General features: G+C 39.9%; 1 protein-coding gene across 2 annotated transcripts in view; it reads right to left on the bottom strand.

The window, feature by feature from the left end:
- LOC149258706 (GYF domain-containing protein) overlaps nucleotides 1–15,936 on the bottom strand; it is an 84,276-nt gene that overhangs the window by 38,258 nt on the left and 30,082 nt on the right. For both annotated transcript variants that reach the window (XR_016256896.1, XM_089415936.1), the window contains 6 exons: nucleotides 14,236–14,324; nucleotides 12,837–13,763; nucleotides 12,576–12,696; nucleotides 12,276–12,467; nucleotides 11,251–12,105; nucleotides 8,132–11,030 (listed from right to left, as the gene is read on the bottom strand). Coding sequence is in view for 1 of the 2 variants with exons in the window: in XM_089415936.1 (XP_089272062.1) it covers nucleotides 8,132–11,030; nucleotides 11,251–12,105; nucleotides 12,276–12,467; nucleotides 12,576–12,696; nucleotides 12,837–13,763; nucleotides 14,236–14,324 (5,083 nt within the window). In the remaining variant the exon portion in view is untranslated. The remainder of the gene's footprint in view (nucleotides 1–8,131; nucleotides 11,031–11,250; nucleotides 12,106–12,275; nucleotides 12,468–12,575; nucleotides 12,697–12,836; nucleotides 13,764–14,235; nucleotides 14,325–15,936) is intronic.

Raw genomic sequence — 15,936 nt, 5'->3', positions numbered from 1 at the left:
TACCTGCAACTGCAATCCACTCATGACAAGACGACATCACTACAATGAATCCCTAATCTAACATGCTTCATGAAATCACTTGTTGGGGTTGGAACTAGTGACTGGTTGAGTCACTGACTCAGGGATTGCGCAGTTCCACAAGTCAAGGTTCGTGACTAAGGCTTGAGACTGCGCAATGCGCAATTCTGGAGGCCTTGGCAAAGGGACTGCACAGTGTGCAGTTCTAAATGCCTAGGCTGAGTGATTGCACAGTTGAGGGACTCAGGAAGTCAAGCTTGAGCCTTAAAGTTTCCCAATGCATAGTTCAAACAGGGGAACAGGCTGAGAGGTTGTGCAATTGAGGGGTTCAAGGGCTCCAACTTGAGGCTTGAGGCTTAAAGTTACCCAATGTGCAATTCAAGAGGGACAGAGGCCAAGTGATTGCTTTGTTGTGCAGTTCAAGAACACAAGGTCAAGGCTTGATGCTTGAGACTGTGCAATGCGCGGAGAAGGCTGGCTAGAGGCAAGGATTGCATAGTTCCGAGGCTCAAGGGTTGGGACTAAGCATTGAGATTACCAATGCGCAGTTCTAGAAGGCAGAAATTGTGCATTGCATAGTGCCAAGAGACAAGGTTGTTGCTTGAGGGTTGAGACTGTGCAATGCGCAGTTCAAGCTGGCTAAAGGAGGTTGAGTGGTCTAGTCAGAGAGTTTTCCCAATTTGACTAAGTGTCATATCAGTGAGAGGAAGATAGGCAAAAGCATGACTCTGAACATGACCACACACTTAGATCACTTGACGACACAACATGGAACACTCAAAACACATGAACAACATCATTTCCTTAATGCAACAACTTTGTGATGACCTACACCAAGTGCGACACCAAAGATACACTTTGCGACGAGTGTGTCGACACTTGTGTGATAGTGCTTGAAACTTTGGAAATTAGTGTGATACATGTTTACATGGTAAGACCTCATTTAAGCAAAGGATACCCCTTGAAACCACCAAAACTAGCTTTCATGCATTGTGCAACACTCCACATGCTAAAGACGACATTTACTATATGAAGAGAAAAGTGCAAATGAAACTTGCGATACACGAACGACAGTGAAAGCGACACATGCCAAAATGAAGATAACATGAAAACAACACTAATTCAAGTGAAACTAAGTGAAAGCGACAGTCGAAAGCATGAAAATAACACTCGTGAAAGCAAAAGTGCACAAAAGCAACAATTTGAAAAACTCACCAAAATAGAAGTGCAAATGCAACCAAAAGAGGAAGACTGTCAATGAAAGTGCTCATTGACTGTCAACATAGGTCTATTAGTGCACAGACGCTGCCTTGATGGACCGTCCTATGCTTGTTCAAGCTTGCATAGAAGAATGCACTCATGAACTTGTTGCAAACTGAGCATGTATTGCGGACTGAACTGGATGTCGATAAACCCGCAATACCTTATCTTTATGAGGCCATGTAATGGGCCAAAGAGGCAATAAAGAATCTTCACTAGGAGAATGAATCTATCTGTTTCTATTTTGAAAATTATTGACTATAAACAAAACAAGGACCTCTGTTAGCCTCTTCATGCAAGTGAGTATTTATTAAACACAATCTCATTACTCAAAAAACTTGTTAGCAAGTGGAAAAGGCAAAGATGGTTTTTATCATTACAAAGAGCATGTTGTCTCGATCCTATTCTGCAACATGACAATCACACCACAATTCTAAATTAGTGTGCAATAGCTAGTTCATTTCATAGATTAGAAAGCATGCCATGTATACAGTTATAATTTAAGTTAAATTCTAATTCTAAATTCAAGAATCTAAAAATTATCATTGATTCATTCATTTGAACATAATCTTATGACAACTTATTGGTGGAAGCAACGTAGACACCATTTCCAAGAGTTGCACTTACATGATGAAGAGATGGAACGACAACAATTAATTGAACTGACCAACACATATTGAGGATCCCATAAGACGTTCATCCTACCTCTAATTAGGTCATGGAACGTTAGCCACCAACTTTTCTAGAGGACACCTTTAGCAAGATCACCTTGGACCCACTTAATATATTGAAGGTGAAAGAGTAAAGCATTGGACCTCCAAGTTAAACCCCTTAAGAAGGGAGCACAATAGATGCAAAATATAATCCATAGGAAATTCCTTGGGATTCAACATATGATGGTGATCTTAATGAACCTTGACTGAATGTTTCCTCATAAGGTTATCATTTAATGATTTTTTGGATTCTCAAAGCTCATTGTTTATGCATTATGTCTCAAAACTTAAATTTTATGTACCTCAAAACTTAGTTTGCAGTTTGCCTATTTGAGACCTTACATACAATATAAATCAACAAACTTGCATATCTAGTGTTTGATTGTTCATATTTAAATCGTTGTGAAATAATATAATTTTAAAATTTGATATTGAATATTTTATATACTTCTAAATTTTGTCAAGTCGACTCCAAGACTAAATCCAAGTCTTGTGGTGACCATGAGTTAAAGATCAAGTCCATATTTGACTCTAAGTCAAATGTCAAGCCCTAACATGACTCTAATTCAAGTAATAAGTCTCGTGTCAAATGTCAAGTCCCTAGTAGACTACAAGCTCAAGGCCTCCCAAGCTCAAAGCTTAGACAAATGGCTCACAGTGTCTAGCTCTAACCACTTCGCTCAAAATGGCATCATACCTAGACTCCTCTCTACAATTGTTATCACGCTTTGAAACCTCACAACTTCACGCTCTACAACTTCATGTTTTCACATTTTATAGCTTTGTGGCTTCACATTATGTAGCTTTCACAACTTCTCACCATGCAACTTTACACTCTTTGTGGCTTGAGGTTCCCATTTTGAGCAATCACATTTCACAGTTTCTGCCCTTGGCACTCAAAACTACATAGACACTAATAAAGTCTCCACAAATGTTAGTGCCAACAATGGATAGAGACAAACATGTTGCTTCTATATTAGCAATGTTTCCCTATATTAGCAATGCCACCTGAATCTTCCTCACTTTATAGAAAGCAAATATAGAATAACATAAGTTTGCAAGTACTATAAAGCATGCACACAATATAACATTCAGAATAATCTACACCATCTAGATAGAACACAAATGCAGCAAAAACAGTATTTCCCTTGGAGTCTTTTGTGTAGCCATAGAAGGCCATGTTTGAACCTGTCATCACTTGCTTTCATTGTCCACTACTATAAATGTCAACCCCTCACTAATGTAAATGTCAAGTTTACCAAGAACACAAATGCAACAAAAAAGTTATTTCCCTTGGAGTTTTTTATGTGTAGCCAAAGAAGGCCATTGTTTGAACTTGTCATCACTTGATGTTTTTGTCCACTAGTTTAAATGTCAACCCCTCACTAGTTTAAATGTCAAGTTTACCAATGCAATTACTAGTCAATCTATACCAGCCAGCATAAAAATTACTACACTTTATATAATTTTTGTCTAGAAGATGTGATTGTTATATGGAAAAGGCCAATGCTAACACATTGTATTCTATTTGTTAATAAATTCGTCTACCTTTTAACCTATGTCACTTGGATACCCGTCCCCTCCAAAATACCCTATGTATTGTGTACTCTCGCACTCAAGTGACTTGTAGACCCTTAGGAAACATCACAATATTACCGAAGGCTTCACTGGGGACTCAAATACTTGTTGATCGTAACCAAGAAATTCCGAGCAAATTTCAAGGACATTTCAGACAGATTCCAAGGATATTTTCGGGCATATTTCAAAGATTTTTTGGGGTATATTTCAAGGATATTCCACACTTTTAACAATCATGGGCATTGATGATAGGATAATATGATCATTTTTCCCATCCATTATTTTAAATTTTTTTACTACACTGACTCTAGATCTGTTGTACAAGTTCAGAGCAAAACATGTTTTCTATATGATGGGTTTCAATTTGGGTTTCTAGTGATTTAAATATTGTATTTTCACAACAAAATTACAAGCAAAAACTCCATGCCAAGAAAACATGAAACATAACATTTCAAAGGGCTACCCCTTGTAGTTATTGCTCTTGTTCATCTCATTTTTCAATACATCTTGGCTCCTACATATTGTATATGGTTTTCTTGAGTCATTCAAGTCCAATGCTTCCACCATCCTAACCTCAAGCACTGCGAAAACAATTAAATAGTAGTGACTTGGATTGTGTACTAAATGATTGAATAATTTCCTATTGAATCACCTTAATATAAAACATGAATCTAATCTATTTACAAAACCAAAGTATTTTATAGTGGTTTTCAACATAATAGTAAAAGTCAACAAAACTTTTTTTAACAAAAAAAATTTGAGCATTGGCTACCACTTAGAAAAGAAAGTCAGTCGCCCTTTCAACCCCAAAGGCAAGAGAGAGGTTGTTGGAACTAGGCCATCCCTCAGTACAGACTCGCTTGAGAGTGCAATAAAATTACTATGTTCCAACGTGTCAACATGTCAACTTACGAGACTTGAACCTGGGTGGGGAGGATATCAACTATTCCGCCCAACCCCGAAGCCAAACTCAATTGACAAATGTCAACAAAACCTATTGTAAAAGGAATGCTTTTTATATTTTAACATAATCATCATTAACAAGAAATGTGAGAAAGAAAAGTTGCGATAGAGGCAATTTTTGTTAAGTGTGGAGAGTAGACCTTATTGCACACCAAACCCTGTTCAGCGCTTTTTGTATTAACATCAACATAATGATACAAATATAAATACAACAAGTTATGTCTCCAGATAGGAAAACTATCTTGGACATATAGTCTCATGGTTGAGTGAATTATGTCAACCACACGCCAATCTAGAAGACTAACTAATTGAAGAGAATCTCTCAACCAAGTAGGCCTCGACAACCTCCTAAAAATTAGGAACAGGCTCCTTGTAGAGACTAGAACTCTAACAATAATGATCAATAAACTCAATAATTGAATATGATCACACACACATGACAAGTGAAAGTTACATATTATAACACTCCCCCTTAATGACAACTTGTATTAATCTTCATCCATTGAGGCCTTAAACTACATATTCATTGTAGCACACACTATTGCAAACTGAAGTACCTCCTAATCGCAAAGTATACCTCTAGTCCAACCTAGTACTATCCCATGTCACTTGACACATGGACACGCAGGACACAAATTCAATTGTCTGACACAGGGCATGTATACCGCACCCCCCCCCCCACCACAGGACACACTATATATATATATATATATATATATCAATGATTTCATATTACACAAATTCTCATTCATGATACAAAGTCAGACATAGATCTAGATTCGACATTGTAAATTTGTAAGTTGTAACAGATTCCAATGATCCAATTGGTGAAAGACGAGAAATTGCAGTTTTGTCATTAATTTATCTCTTATGACATACTTCCGCAAGGGATATTTACTTTCTTGACCCTGATGTCTTTCTAAATTTATTTTGCCCTCAACATTTGAGTTGTCGTTGCAGCCCCACTTCCAATAGAGGGAACACTTGTAGACCCTAATGAAACTAAAACAAGAGGGGCATCACCAATGGGGGCACTTTTCCCCTTCTTTTGCACTTAAGGAACCTGATGAAACTAAAACAAGAGGGGCATCACCAATGGGGACATTTTCCCCTTATTTTGCCCTTACCTATTGCCCTTGATTGAGCCATGAATGTTGTAAAACTATAAAGAAAACATGCACTAGCATGTAAGCAAAATGGACAGGCAAACTGTTGTAGAAAAAATGGAAAAAAAATGGAAGCAAAATGCACTTACCAGTTGCTTGAATCACCTCCAAAACGCTTCTAAACCCTTTGCTACTCACTCCCACACACCCACAGCAAGAGAGACACAAGAATGAGGAGAAAGCGGCCCAAATCAGGCTTAAAAAGACCCACAACACGCGTTTCTAAAGAGACATGTGTCTCAAAATCGGGACACGATCGGACACACGAATTCCACATGTAGAACACACTCGAACCACGAATCGGACACGCGAATTCCACGTGTTCGAACACGCTCGAACCACGAATCAGACACACGAATTCCACATGTTCGAACACGCTTGAACGATGAATCGGACACGTGTCCCTCCACAATCATGTCTGGCACGTGGGGTTCGGGACACGAGGGGGGGGCGAGGACAAATCCAATGCCTTAGGTACTATCACTTTGTAGCTTGATCATGCACACATCATCAAACTGTTGACATCCATATGAAGACACAGCCATCCACCGGAATGTATGGGTACGTAATTGATGCAACTCTCAATCTACTAGAATGTCCTTCATGTACATGCTTGATTCAACTTATTGATGAACTTCGCTAGAGTATAAAACTTACACCTTACAGTCTACGACGAATATGGCCACTCAAGTGTATCCAGCCAACACATGGCCCACTCTTCAGAGTGTTAAAGAACTCCCTAACAGAGGCTAATGAACTAAACTAGACAAGAACTAATCAAATCATCAGGGACACATGAACTAATCAAATCATCAGGGACACATGATAAACGTGTATGCAGGCCTCTTTAGGTCTTACAATAGTAGGCCCTTTTCATGTTACATAGATATCAGTACATACTCTAATTCACGGATATGCCTAGTACAAACTTTTCAAGGGCCAATACATCACATCAACATGACATATTGACTTGCTACAACTACAAGTGTCTGACTCATACTAAAATATGGTCATGAGTCTGTTATTATTCTACACGCTCGCTCTATTTTACTTTCGTTTGTCCAGCATAGTCTAACATTCATTGCTGCTCCAACCAATGTACTCTGTTGTGTCTACTCTGTTGTGTCTGCCACAAGCATTGTCATCTATCATCCTTCGACCAAGCTCTAGAGATCTCTCTGATGTAACAGGGACCTCTCTGTCCTTCCTGCTACAAAATCATCATTCCAATCCAAAAAGTCAGCCTGCAACCAATCTTGGCTTGTCAAGCAACAACTATGCAACTCTCCTCCATCTCAGAAAGTGCACATGCTCTGAAACCATGTCAAGTGGGAAGAGTATATCTTTTTGCACACGAAACTATGTTGAGCGCTCTATGTATTAAAATCAATATAGTGATACAAATATAAATACAGCAAGCTATGTCTCAAGATAGGTAAAAACTATCTTGGACATACAATCTCATGGTTGACTGAACATGTCAACCACAGGCCAGTCTTGGAGACTAACTAGTTGGAGACAATCTCTCAACCAACTAGAGACCTCAGCAACCTCCTAAAAGTTAGGGACAGACTCCTCAGAGACTGGAACACTACCAGTAATGACCAATAAACCCAATAAATGAATATGATCACACACACATGACAAGTTACATATTCTAACAGTTCTCTGTCTCATAGACCCTTCATGAACCTTATTGGAAACTGAAAATAGTTAAATTACGTTTCCTAAAGCTACACCACATTCTGCTTTATGTATAGTGGCCAGTAATGGAGCATCACTCAGTGCTTTTTTAAATTGCTCAAGATTTTTCAGAATTGGCGATTGTAGGGGCTATGAATAATACTATGGTATGGCTTGTTCTATTTGCAAGCTTGTTCTACTTAGAAGTTTGAAGCAACTACAAATGTTACTAGTGAATTCTGAAATTTCAGTATTCTTTATATATATATAGCTTTTTCAGAATTGGCGATTGTAGGGGCTATGAATAATACTATGGTATGGCTTGTTCTATTTGCAAGCTTGTTCTACTTAGAAGTTTGAAGCAACTACAAATGTTTCTAGTGAATTCTGAATTTTCAGTATTCTTTAGATATATATATATATATATATATATATATATATATCACTACCATCCCCAACCCGCCGTCCCCTGAAAAATTTGTGGGTGTGCTCTAGCCATCCCAGGCCCCGTGGACACATCCCTGGCATTCCCCCTTCACGAAAACCAGTGTAACATAGCTTTTAACCAAAAGAAATAAACTACAATAACGAAAGGTGAAAACATAACCTAATTCTTGTTCTAAAAGCCAGCAACAGAGTCGAATGGTTTCAAACATGTGCTCAGTTTCCCTGTCTTGCTTCCTTCAATAGTTCCTGATATGACAAATTTTAATTTTTCATAAAATAAAATGAGCATTGAAAGGCACATACTGATCAGTTTCTTGCTTTGTCTGGTTGACCGGACCCCAAAAGAGTTCATCTTCAGTCTTAGACCTGGAATTATTAGAAGGGATGGTGATGCTTTGGGATGAAGCCACCGTTTTTGGCGATTGTGAGAATGCCGAGTGCTGCCACATAGAACTATTTCCACTTGAGCTCCGATTTGTCTGTACTTTGGGTGCAGCAGCAACCTGTGGTTGGGAGTTGACCAAAGTTGAGAGTTTTCTTTCCTGCTCTTTCTGAATGTCTCTCAGTGATGTAGTTTTTGCCTGCTTAAGTGTATCAACTGACCAAGCTGGAGCTGGTGGAGAGCTTGAAGATTCTGCTTTCCATGGCAGGAAATCTCCTAGAGATGGACCAGCAGGTGGAGCAGGTAATACTTCCTTTTCCTGCTGAAGTTGACGAGAGCTTTTGCTTTTCTCGAGTTGAACAGATGATATAGGAGGTTCCAAAGAAGCAGTCATAGGTATTTTACCTGGGGCACCCTTTCCTTTTGGTGCCCTCTTCCTGTTCTTCTTTGTATCTTTGGCCTCAACAAATTCGCTATCATCTGCAGTAGTAACCTCAACAGGCAATGAAACTACAGGTGTCGTAAATAGTCCAGGAGACTTCTCGACATTGACAGTGACACAAGCTTCAGTTTGTTGGCCTGTTTTTGCTAAAACTTCTTCTGCTAGCAGATCATGCAAGTGACTCCTCTTGGATTTGGTGGAAGAAACACTTTCCAAATTTCCAGAACTAGAGCGTATAACACTGGCAACAGATTTCACATCCTGCTGAACATCTCTTGAAGATTTGACTTCTGAACCAACGACAGGTCCAGTCCAAGGACCTGATCCCATACTTGGCAGATTAGTTGGCATCGGCAAAATAGCAACTTCAGAAGCAACCTTCTCTGTTTCTGCTTTTTGTTTCTGTTCTTCCAGTTGTATTTCCAACAGGGATTTTGGTTTTGGACATGGTGCGGGCTTCCAGGCTCGATGAGATACAGAGGATGCCACAGAACTTCTAGCTAGAGACTCAATATCACCCGAAGCACTAGTATCAGCTAAACTTACCACTGGGATCGAATCTACAGGAGCAATAGGATTTTTCACCGTTGTTGACTGCAAACCTGGGATCTGGACAGCAGACAAGAAGTTAACATCTTTACCATCTCGAACCGGAGTAACTTCTCTAGCAGTTTCATTTTCCTGCTTCACCTGTTGATGATTGGTTACTTCCAAAAGCCCTTTATGCCGCTCAGATGACATCTTAGAATTCTTTTGTTTTCTAGACTTTTTCTCTGTGTTTTTCTTTGCCTCACGTGTTTCAGCCATATCCATTTCCTTTACTGCTGATGTATCATTATTGTCCTGTTTCTCATGGAGTTTAACCTCTTCAGCATGCACAGCTGTTGATATCATCACATCACTGTGATACACATTCTTATCAAGACTAACCTTTTCTGGAGTATAGCCAACTATAGAATCGGCTACAGAACTTGTCAACATCCCAGTGTTTGTCACATATTTTTCTGGTAAAACTACATTTGTATTAGGTGGAGACACTGAAACTCCAATGATATGCTCCGCTTCTGGTGAGGCTTGGGACAAGGATATTCCCCGTGACAAGTCATTCACAACTGAAGGATTGTGGGTATCATCACCTAACTCATGAGGCATATGTTGTTCCTTTGATGCCTTTTCTAATTGCTCATATGGAGATGAAATAGATGCTGTCTGAACTTTGGACAACATCTCTGTCTCAGAAACTGCCCAAACATCAGATGGCTGACCTTCCCCAACTACAGATTGTTGGGGCACAAATGCAGCCATCTGACTGTGTTTGAGATTTTCATCCGATTGCATCTGCTGTGATAAATTTGTTCCTCTTGGAACTTGCTGATTCCTCAAGAGTAAAAGACTGTCCACCGTGGAGCCCTGGGATGCAGGCATTTGTTGTGCCAACTTGGCATTCATTATAAAAGGATCATGAGGTTGCCGAAACATGAGATGATCCATAGATGCATTTCCCAGGGCTCCAGATGCTTGTGCTCGTTCATAGGATTTTTCCTGAAGATGCTGATGAGATAACTGCTCCAAGAGAACCTGAGGTATCAGCTGTTGCTGTTGCTGTTGCTGCTGCTCCTGCTGTTGCTGCCTTTGAAGCATCAAAAGCTGATCCAACACAGTCACTTGAGATGACAGTGAAGCTTGAGAACGTGACTGAAGCTGAGAAAGTAATAGTTGATGTTGTTGCTGCGTTTGAATCAAATTTAATGCCAGAGGATCCGGTGAGAGGCCAGAGGGCAAAATCTGTTCCATAGGCATTCCACCAGAGAGATTTTCAGAGGGCATTGACATTAAACGTTGCACAACTGACTGGTGTTGCTGCTGTTGCTGTTGTTGCCTCTGCTGTTGGAATTGGAATCCTGTTTGAACAGGAGCAAACCGCTGTAGATGATGCGCATCTAGCAAATCTTGATGAGAAATATCCATGCTGCCATGACCAAGACTGGCACGAGACTGAACATCACCATAATTTGACCATTGCTTAGCTGCATTATTTATTGGTGAAACACCACTATTTTCTGCTGCTCCTTTCAGAATAGACATAAGATCTACATGTGGACTGCCACGAGAGATTGTAGGAGAAGACTCTGCTGCCATGGTAGACAGTTGGGGCAGGGACTTCACACTATCAGCAACAGCCTCCGAGTTGGTCACCAGAGGTGATGCATCTCTTGCAGACCATAGATAGGGAAAAAGATTAGGAAGAGATTTTTGTCTTTCCATAGAAGGATATGGTGACACTGCCCGTCCCATTCCATAGTTCATGTCTAATCCACCATCTGTCCCACGTGATGAAGACCCCCCAGGACTAAGCCCTTGAAATCCACGTGGCCCTCCTGTAAAAGAAGGATGGTGGTCAAAAGAATTGTTGTAAAAATTTACACTGGCAAATCCTTTTCACAAGTTATATGCAACACTTTTCATTGGCATGCCAGAAAATTATGAAACGATAAACAATAAACTAAAACTAATAACACTTTCTCTGGAATATAATATCACTTGAAGATTTCACAACAATCTAAATTATCTCCTACTCTATATAGCCATGAAAAGAACCTTCTTGAAGGTTAAAGGATTCCACTGGATGAGGACTGTTGAAAGTTCCACTAATAAGGGATTCCATAAATTTTTTCTCAGCTCCCGCTGTCTCCCTTGTATCTTTTTGTTCATTCACAGAAAGCTCAGAAATACTGCCATGGCTGCCAAATTTATTTCTAATAGTTGAGTCTGCAACATCTAATTGTTTTGGAGTACCAAACCCTGGAGGAGCTCTTGATTTCATCCGCAGGTGTGGCATAACATCTCCCAGTGGCGAGAAAGGTGTGTTTACTGAAGCATTGACTAGACGAACTGGCAAATCTATGCCAAAATATCCAGCTTCAAACCAACCAATCACATCAGCTCCTGAGAATGGGCCCTGAATATCACCCTGGGGATCTCGGTAATATAGCATCAATTCTTCTGGCTGAATGTGCCGGATGCCTTCTTGAGTGCTTTCCCTCTCCCGTTCCACATAAGTACCTTCAGTAACAAGCATCCTGTTGTTCTCCATTGAAGACTGGTGTTTAAGACGGTTTGAATCAGATTGTCGAACTTCATGGAGGTGCCACACTGTCCCATCTTCCCTAGAAACCATTGTTCCCGGTACTCTTCTTTCATGCTCAATACTGGGATCTTTGCTTAATACTGGCCTTGTAGACCAGATTGCATCCTTGGCATCAGATCTCTGAGGTTGAATTTCAGACTTAAAATCCTGCCAATTATGCAGTGGTCCCTGAAGTTCTTCTCCGACTGCTTGTTTCCTCCAAGACCCATCAGTGTGAGCAGAAGAATCTCGACTATAACTTACATCTCTATATAGTTTAGCTGAATCATTTCTATGCTTAGAACGAAACTCTTCATTCTTTGAACCTGTGAAGACAAGATATTTGTAGTAATTATTCACATAAACACAAAACCCAAAAGCCACTAATTTTCATTACCACTCTGGACATTCTCCTAAGACTGATCAATTAGAAAAACATACAATCCAAATAAATAATTTAGGGATTAGATGTTCAGCTTTAGCACAGTAACAATACCCTCATTATCCATGTAATTATCACGGAAAGCCTGCTGTTCTCGAAATTCTCCCATCTTCAGTTCCATGGGAAAGAATTCTATGTTCTTCTCAACTGCCTGGGTCTCCTGATTATGAGTATCATCAACTCTAAATTCATTGGTATCCTCTTCCTTCTGAGAATCATTTGTGAATATTCCATCATCCCTACTACCTGCTCATAATTTCAATAAACTTTTCCATGTGGATAATACTGTCCAAAGAATAGCATTTATGCATGATTGTAAAACTGTCAAAGAAACAATAAAAGTAATAAAATTACCAGTTCTTTGCCTTCTAGTGCGGACTGTATCCTCACGGTTTCGATTAAGTGCCCCATCTTTAGAAAACTGAGGTGCACCACTACTAACTATATCTCCTCTCTCAATCGCTTCTAAAACAACCTAATGAAAATGGTGAACAGAAACATCTTCAATGACATCTTTTAGTGTTAAGCTGTTGACATACAAATACTACCACAGACATGAAGAAATATATCAAATTTTAATGCAAGTATTTTCAAGAAAGAAAGAAATTCCTTTACCTCTTCTTCTTGGCTGGGAACATAAAGAGCCAATGGTTCTAATGCCTCTATTTGGGTAAGCAAAGGAATCTCACTAAATTCATCCGGAAGTCTTGCAAAAGCATGTTGTTTCATGCTACATTTCCGATAAATATCCAATAATTTTGCCCTATAATATTTTAATGAGGACGAGTTACCCAGATTGGTATCCCACCTTTCTGAAGGTGCACCAAGTGAACTATAGTTCGAGGGATTAGAAATCAAACTGCTACCACTAAAATTGCCTCTGCCACGACCAGCACTAAAGCCTGGGCCCACCCCTTCACCTCGCCCCCTACCCAGGCTAAAGCCTGGGGCCTGCTTGTTTGGTGTAGGAACTGATAAGTAGGGTGCTTCACCTCGACCACGGCTTTGTAAAGAATTTGACCTCCAAGGACGAGGATAATGCTCACTTTCCTTTTCAGAATCCCTAATACTGTCCGTTATCACAGACGGAACTTTCTCTCGCTGCCCTTCGCCATCCTTGCTAGATTCCATCCATTTTTCACGGCGATTATCCATATCCTTGTCCTCTCGTCCCCATCGAGTGTCCCATTTACTTTCACGTCGTGCATCATAACTAGGTTCACGATTTCCAGTCTCATTCCAACGATCTGAAGGGAGTCGCCTTATTTCCCCTGGACTTCTACCCATGGCATTATCTGCCCAACGGTCTGACCTGCGATGATCACCCAGGTCTTTGTCACCTTCTCTCCAACGATCTCGACGAATGTTGGTGTTCTCTCTTTCTTCATCTCGCCAATTCTCACGACGTTCAGCTTCAACCAAGGCAGATCGCCAAACATCTTTCCTCTTCTCTGTGTCAATGGTTTCATCCCCATTCCCAGAAACTTTAGCTATGAAATCACTGCGATTGCCATGTGCAGGACTGCAGTTAACAGGAGGGTCCTGCATTACCACTGCATGCATCAGAAATTGATACAGCAGATAATCCTGCAATACAGACTGCATGTACCAAGAAACTGATATAGCAAATACATTTGAATATGACCATATGAGGTTCCCTCTGAGCATCAAGATTTATAAATGCGATTTGCACTGTAAACCATTCCATTGATGAACACCGATGATGCTTAGGAACTGTAGATAGTTTTTTTTTCCAAAACATTACCAGAGACTCTTATTGAAGTATGATATCTAAGAATAACTATTCAGCAATATTACAATTAAGTGTGAGGCATAATCTATGAAATGATGAAATTATTCAGTCTATATGTTACAAACAAAGCCCATAAATTCATATCAACTGGTGAATTATTTTTTAGCACTAGAAATTCAAATTGAGAATGCAAATATCCATAGAGAATGCGACATATTTCCATCAAAAATGAAGGTGAATAAACAAGAGACAAGGTCATACCCCCGTAGCTGCTGCAGATTTATTCTCACCGGGCTTTGGAAGCAGCCACTGTGGAGAGAGGGGAATGGAGTTTTCAGGCCCATGCAGATCTGCAAACATTTCAAAAGTAAATATATGTGCACAACATTTTCAGAAATATCTCACGAACATGATAATGGCCTCCCACGTCATCTAAAGAAAAAATAACTGCAAAGTCATACCTACACACAATTAACAAACAGCAAATGATCATATGGGCCTTGATAAGCTTTTGGAAGTTCTAATAACTGGAGGGCATTTTCTCTCAGAAAGAAAACAACCAAAATCATAAATTAAAGAATAACAGTGCCCAAATAGTAAAAATAACACTCAGATTAATACGACATGAAGTTTGTCAGATGCTGTTTTCTTCTCTACATACAAGTAAATAAAATTGGATAGAACTAATTTTGATTTCAGGTTTTTTCATGTGACCACATCTCCATCAATTTCTTTGTGATGTGAAATTACAACACTGTACAACACTTGCTAGGAAACAATATAAGGCTTAAGCACAGAATCACAGCAAGATTGGTTTCCTTGATCAATTCCTTCAATCAAGGGCCACTTGAAAGTAAATTGCAAGGCTGCAAATATCACTTCAGAGAATATATCACCAAGGGTCAGGTACAAACTTCTTGGAAATATTATGGAAAATATCTGGAGGCACCAATTTGGATCTGAAGAACTCACAAAATTGTTGGCATTATGATTCAAGTGTTGTCCTTGATGGCAACTCACTCAGAAGTTGGTACAGGTGCTCAGAGACTGGTACAGGTGATGGCAACTTAACTAATGGACAGATCTCAGTACAGCAGGACAAGAAAGAGATATACGCAGGTTCATCAAGGAGAATCCGCGTGTACACGCAGGTTGGCTTCAGTAAAAGCGCGTACATGTGAAAACGTACCTTTGGTCAGTGGCAGTTAGTCCTTGGAAGTTGTGCCTATGGTTTTGGACCATGGTGTCTCGACGGACGTGTCGATCCCTAGTTTCGAGGTTGATGGTATTGTGTTACTATGGTTTTGGCTCTTGGTATTGAGCAAGGCCTAAGGCTATATAAGGAGAAGATCACTAGGCCAAAGTGAGCAAGTGTGAGTGATGAAGATCTGAGAAAGTGTGTGATCCAAGTGCTGGTTATGGGTTGGTGATCTGAACCAAGGTTTCACCCATGATGATGAATGATGGAACGAGATCTCAAAGCTTGGAATGATTATCTTCATATGGTTTGACTCTGGATAGACTAGATCTACTGACGCATGTTTATTATTATGATCTGGGTATGTTTTGATGTCTGATATAGCTGCAGAGTTATAAGTTAGAATTTGCAGATCTGTACGCGGGTTGGCTTTGGTAAAAGAGCGTATACACGCAGGTTGGGTTCATCCAAGTAGCGTATACAATGTGAAGTATGATATTTGAAGATGAAGTTGGATCTGGTTGTTGTTATGTTGTCTGGTTGTTGTTGACAGGGTTACAGTGATTCAGAATTGGGTGTTTCAGTGATTGATGATGCAGGTTGTTCTACAATGGTGATTGTTTCATGGATCCAGTATGAAAATGTATGAAACGTGGTCCCGGGAAGATCGTAGGCCGGCACCTACGTACTGGTAAACATATCAGCCAGTACAAGAGCCAAGGGGGGTTGTAGCTCCCTTCCAGGAGCAGCTGGAAAACGAGTGA

Source organism: Pinus tabuliformis, chromosome 6 (assembly GCF_031772625.1).
Source record: "Pinus tabuliformis cultivar Carrire ecotype Pingquan chromosome 6, CPIR1, whole genome shotgun sequence".
NCBI lineage: Eukaryota > Viridiplantae > Streptophyta > Pinopsida > Pinales > Pinaceae > Pinus > Pinus tabuliformis.
Note: the sequence above shows the minus strand (reverse complement) of the source record. Positions and strands in the feature narration are given on the sequence as shown.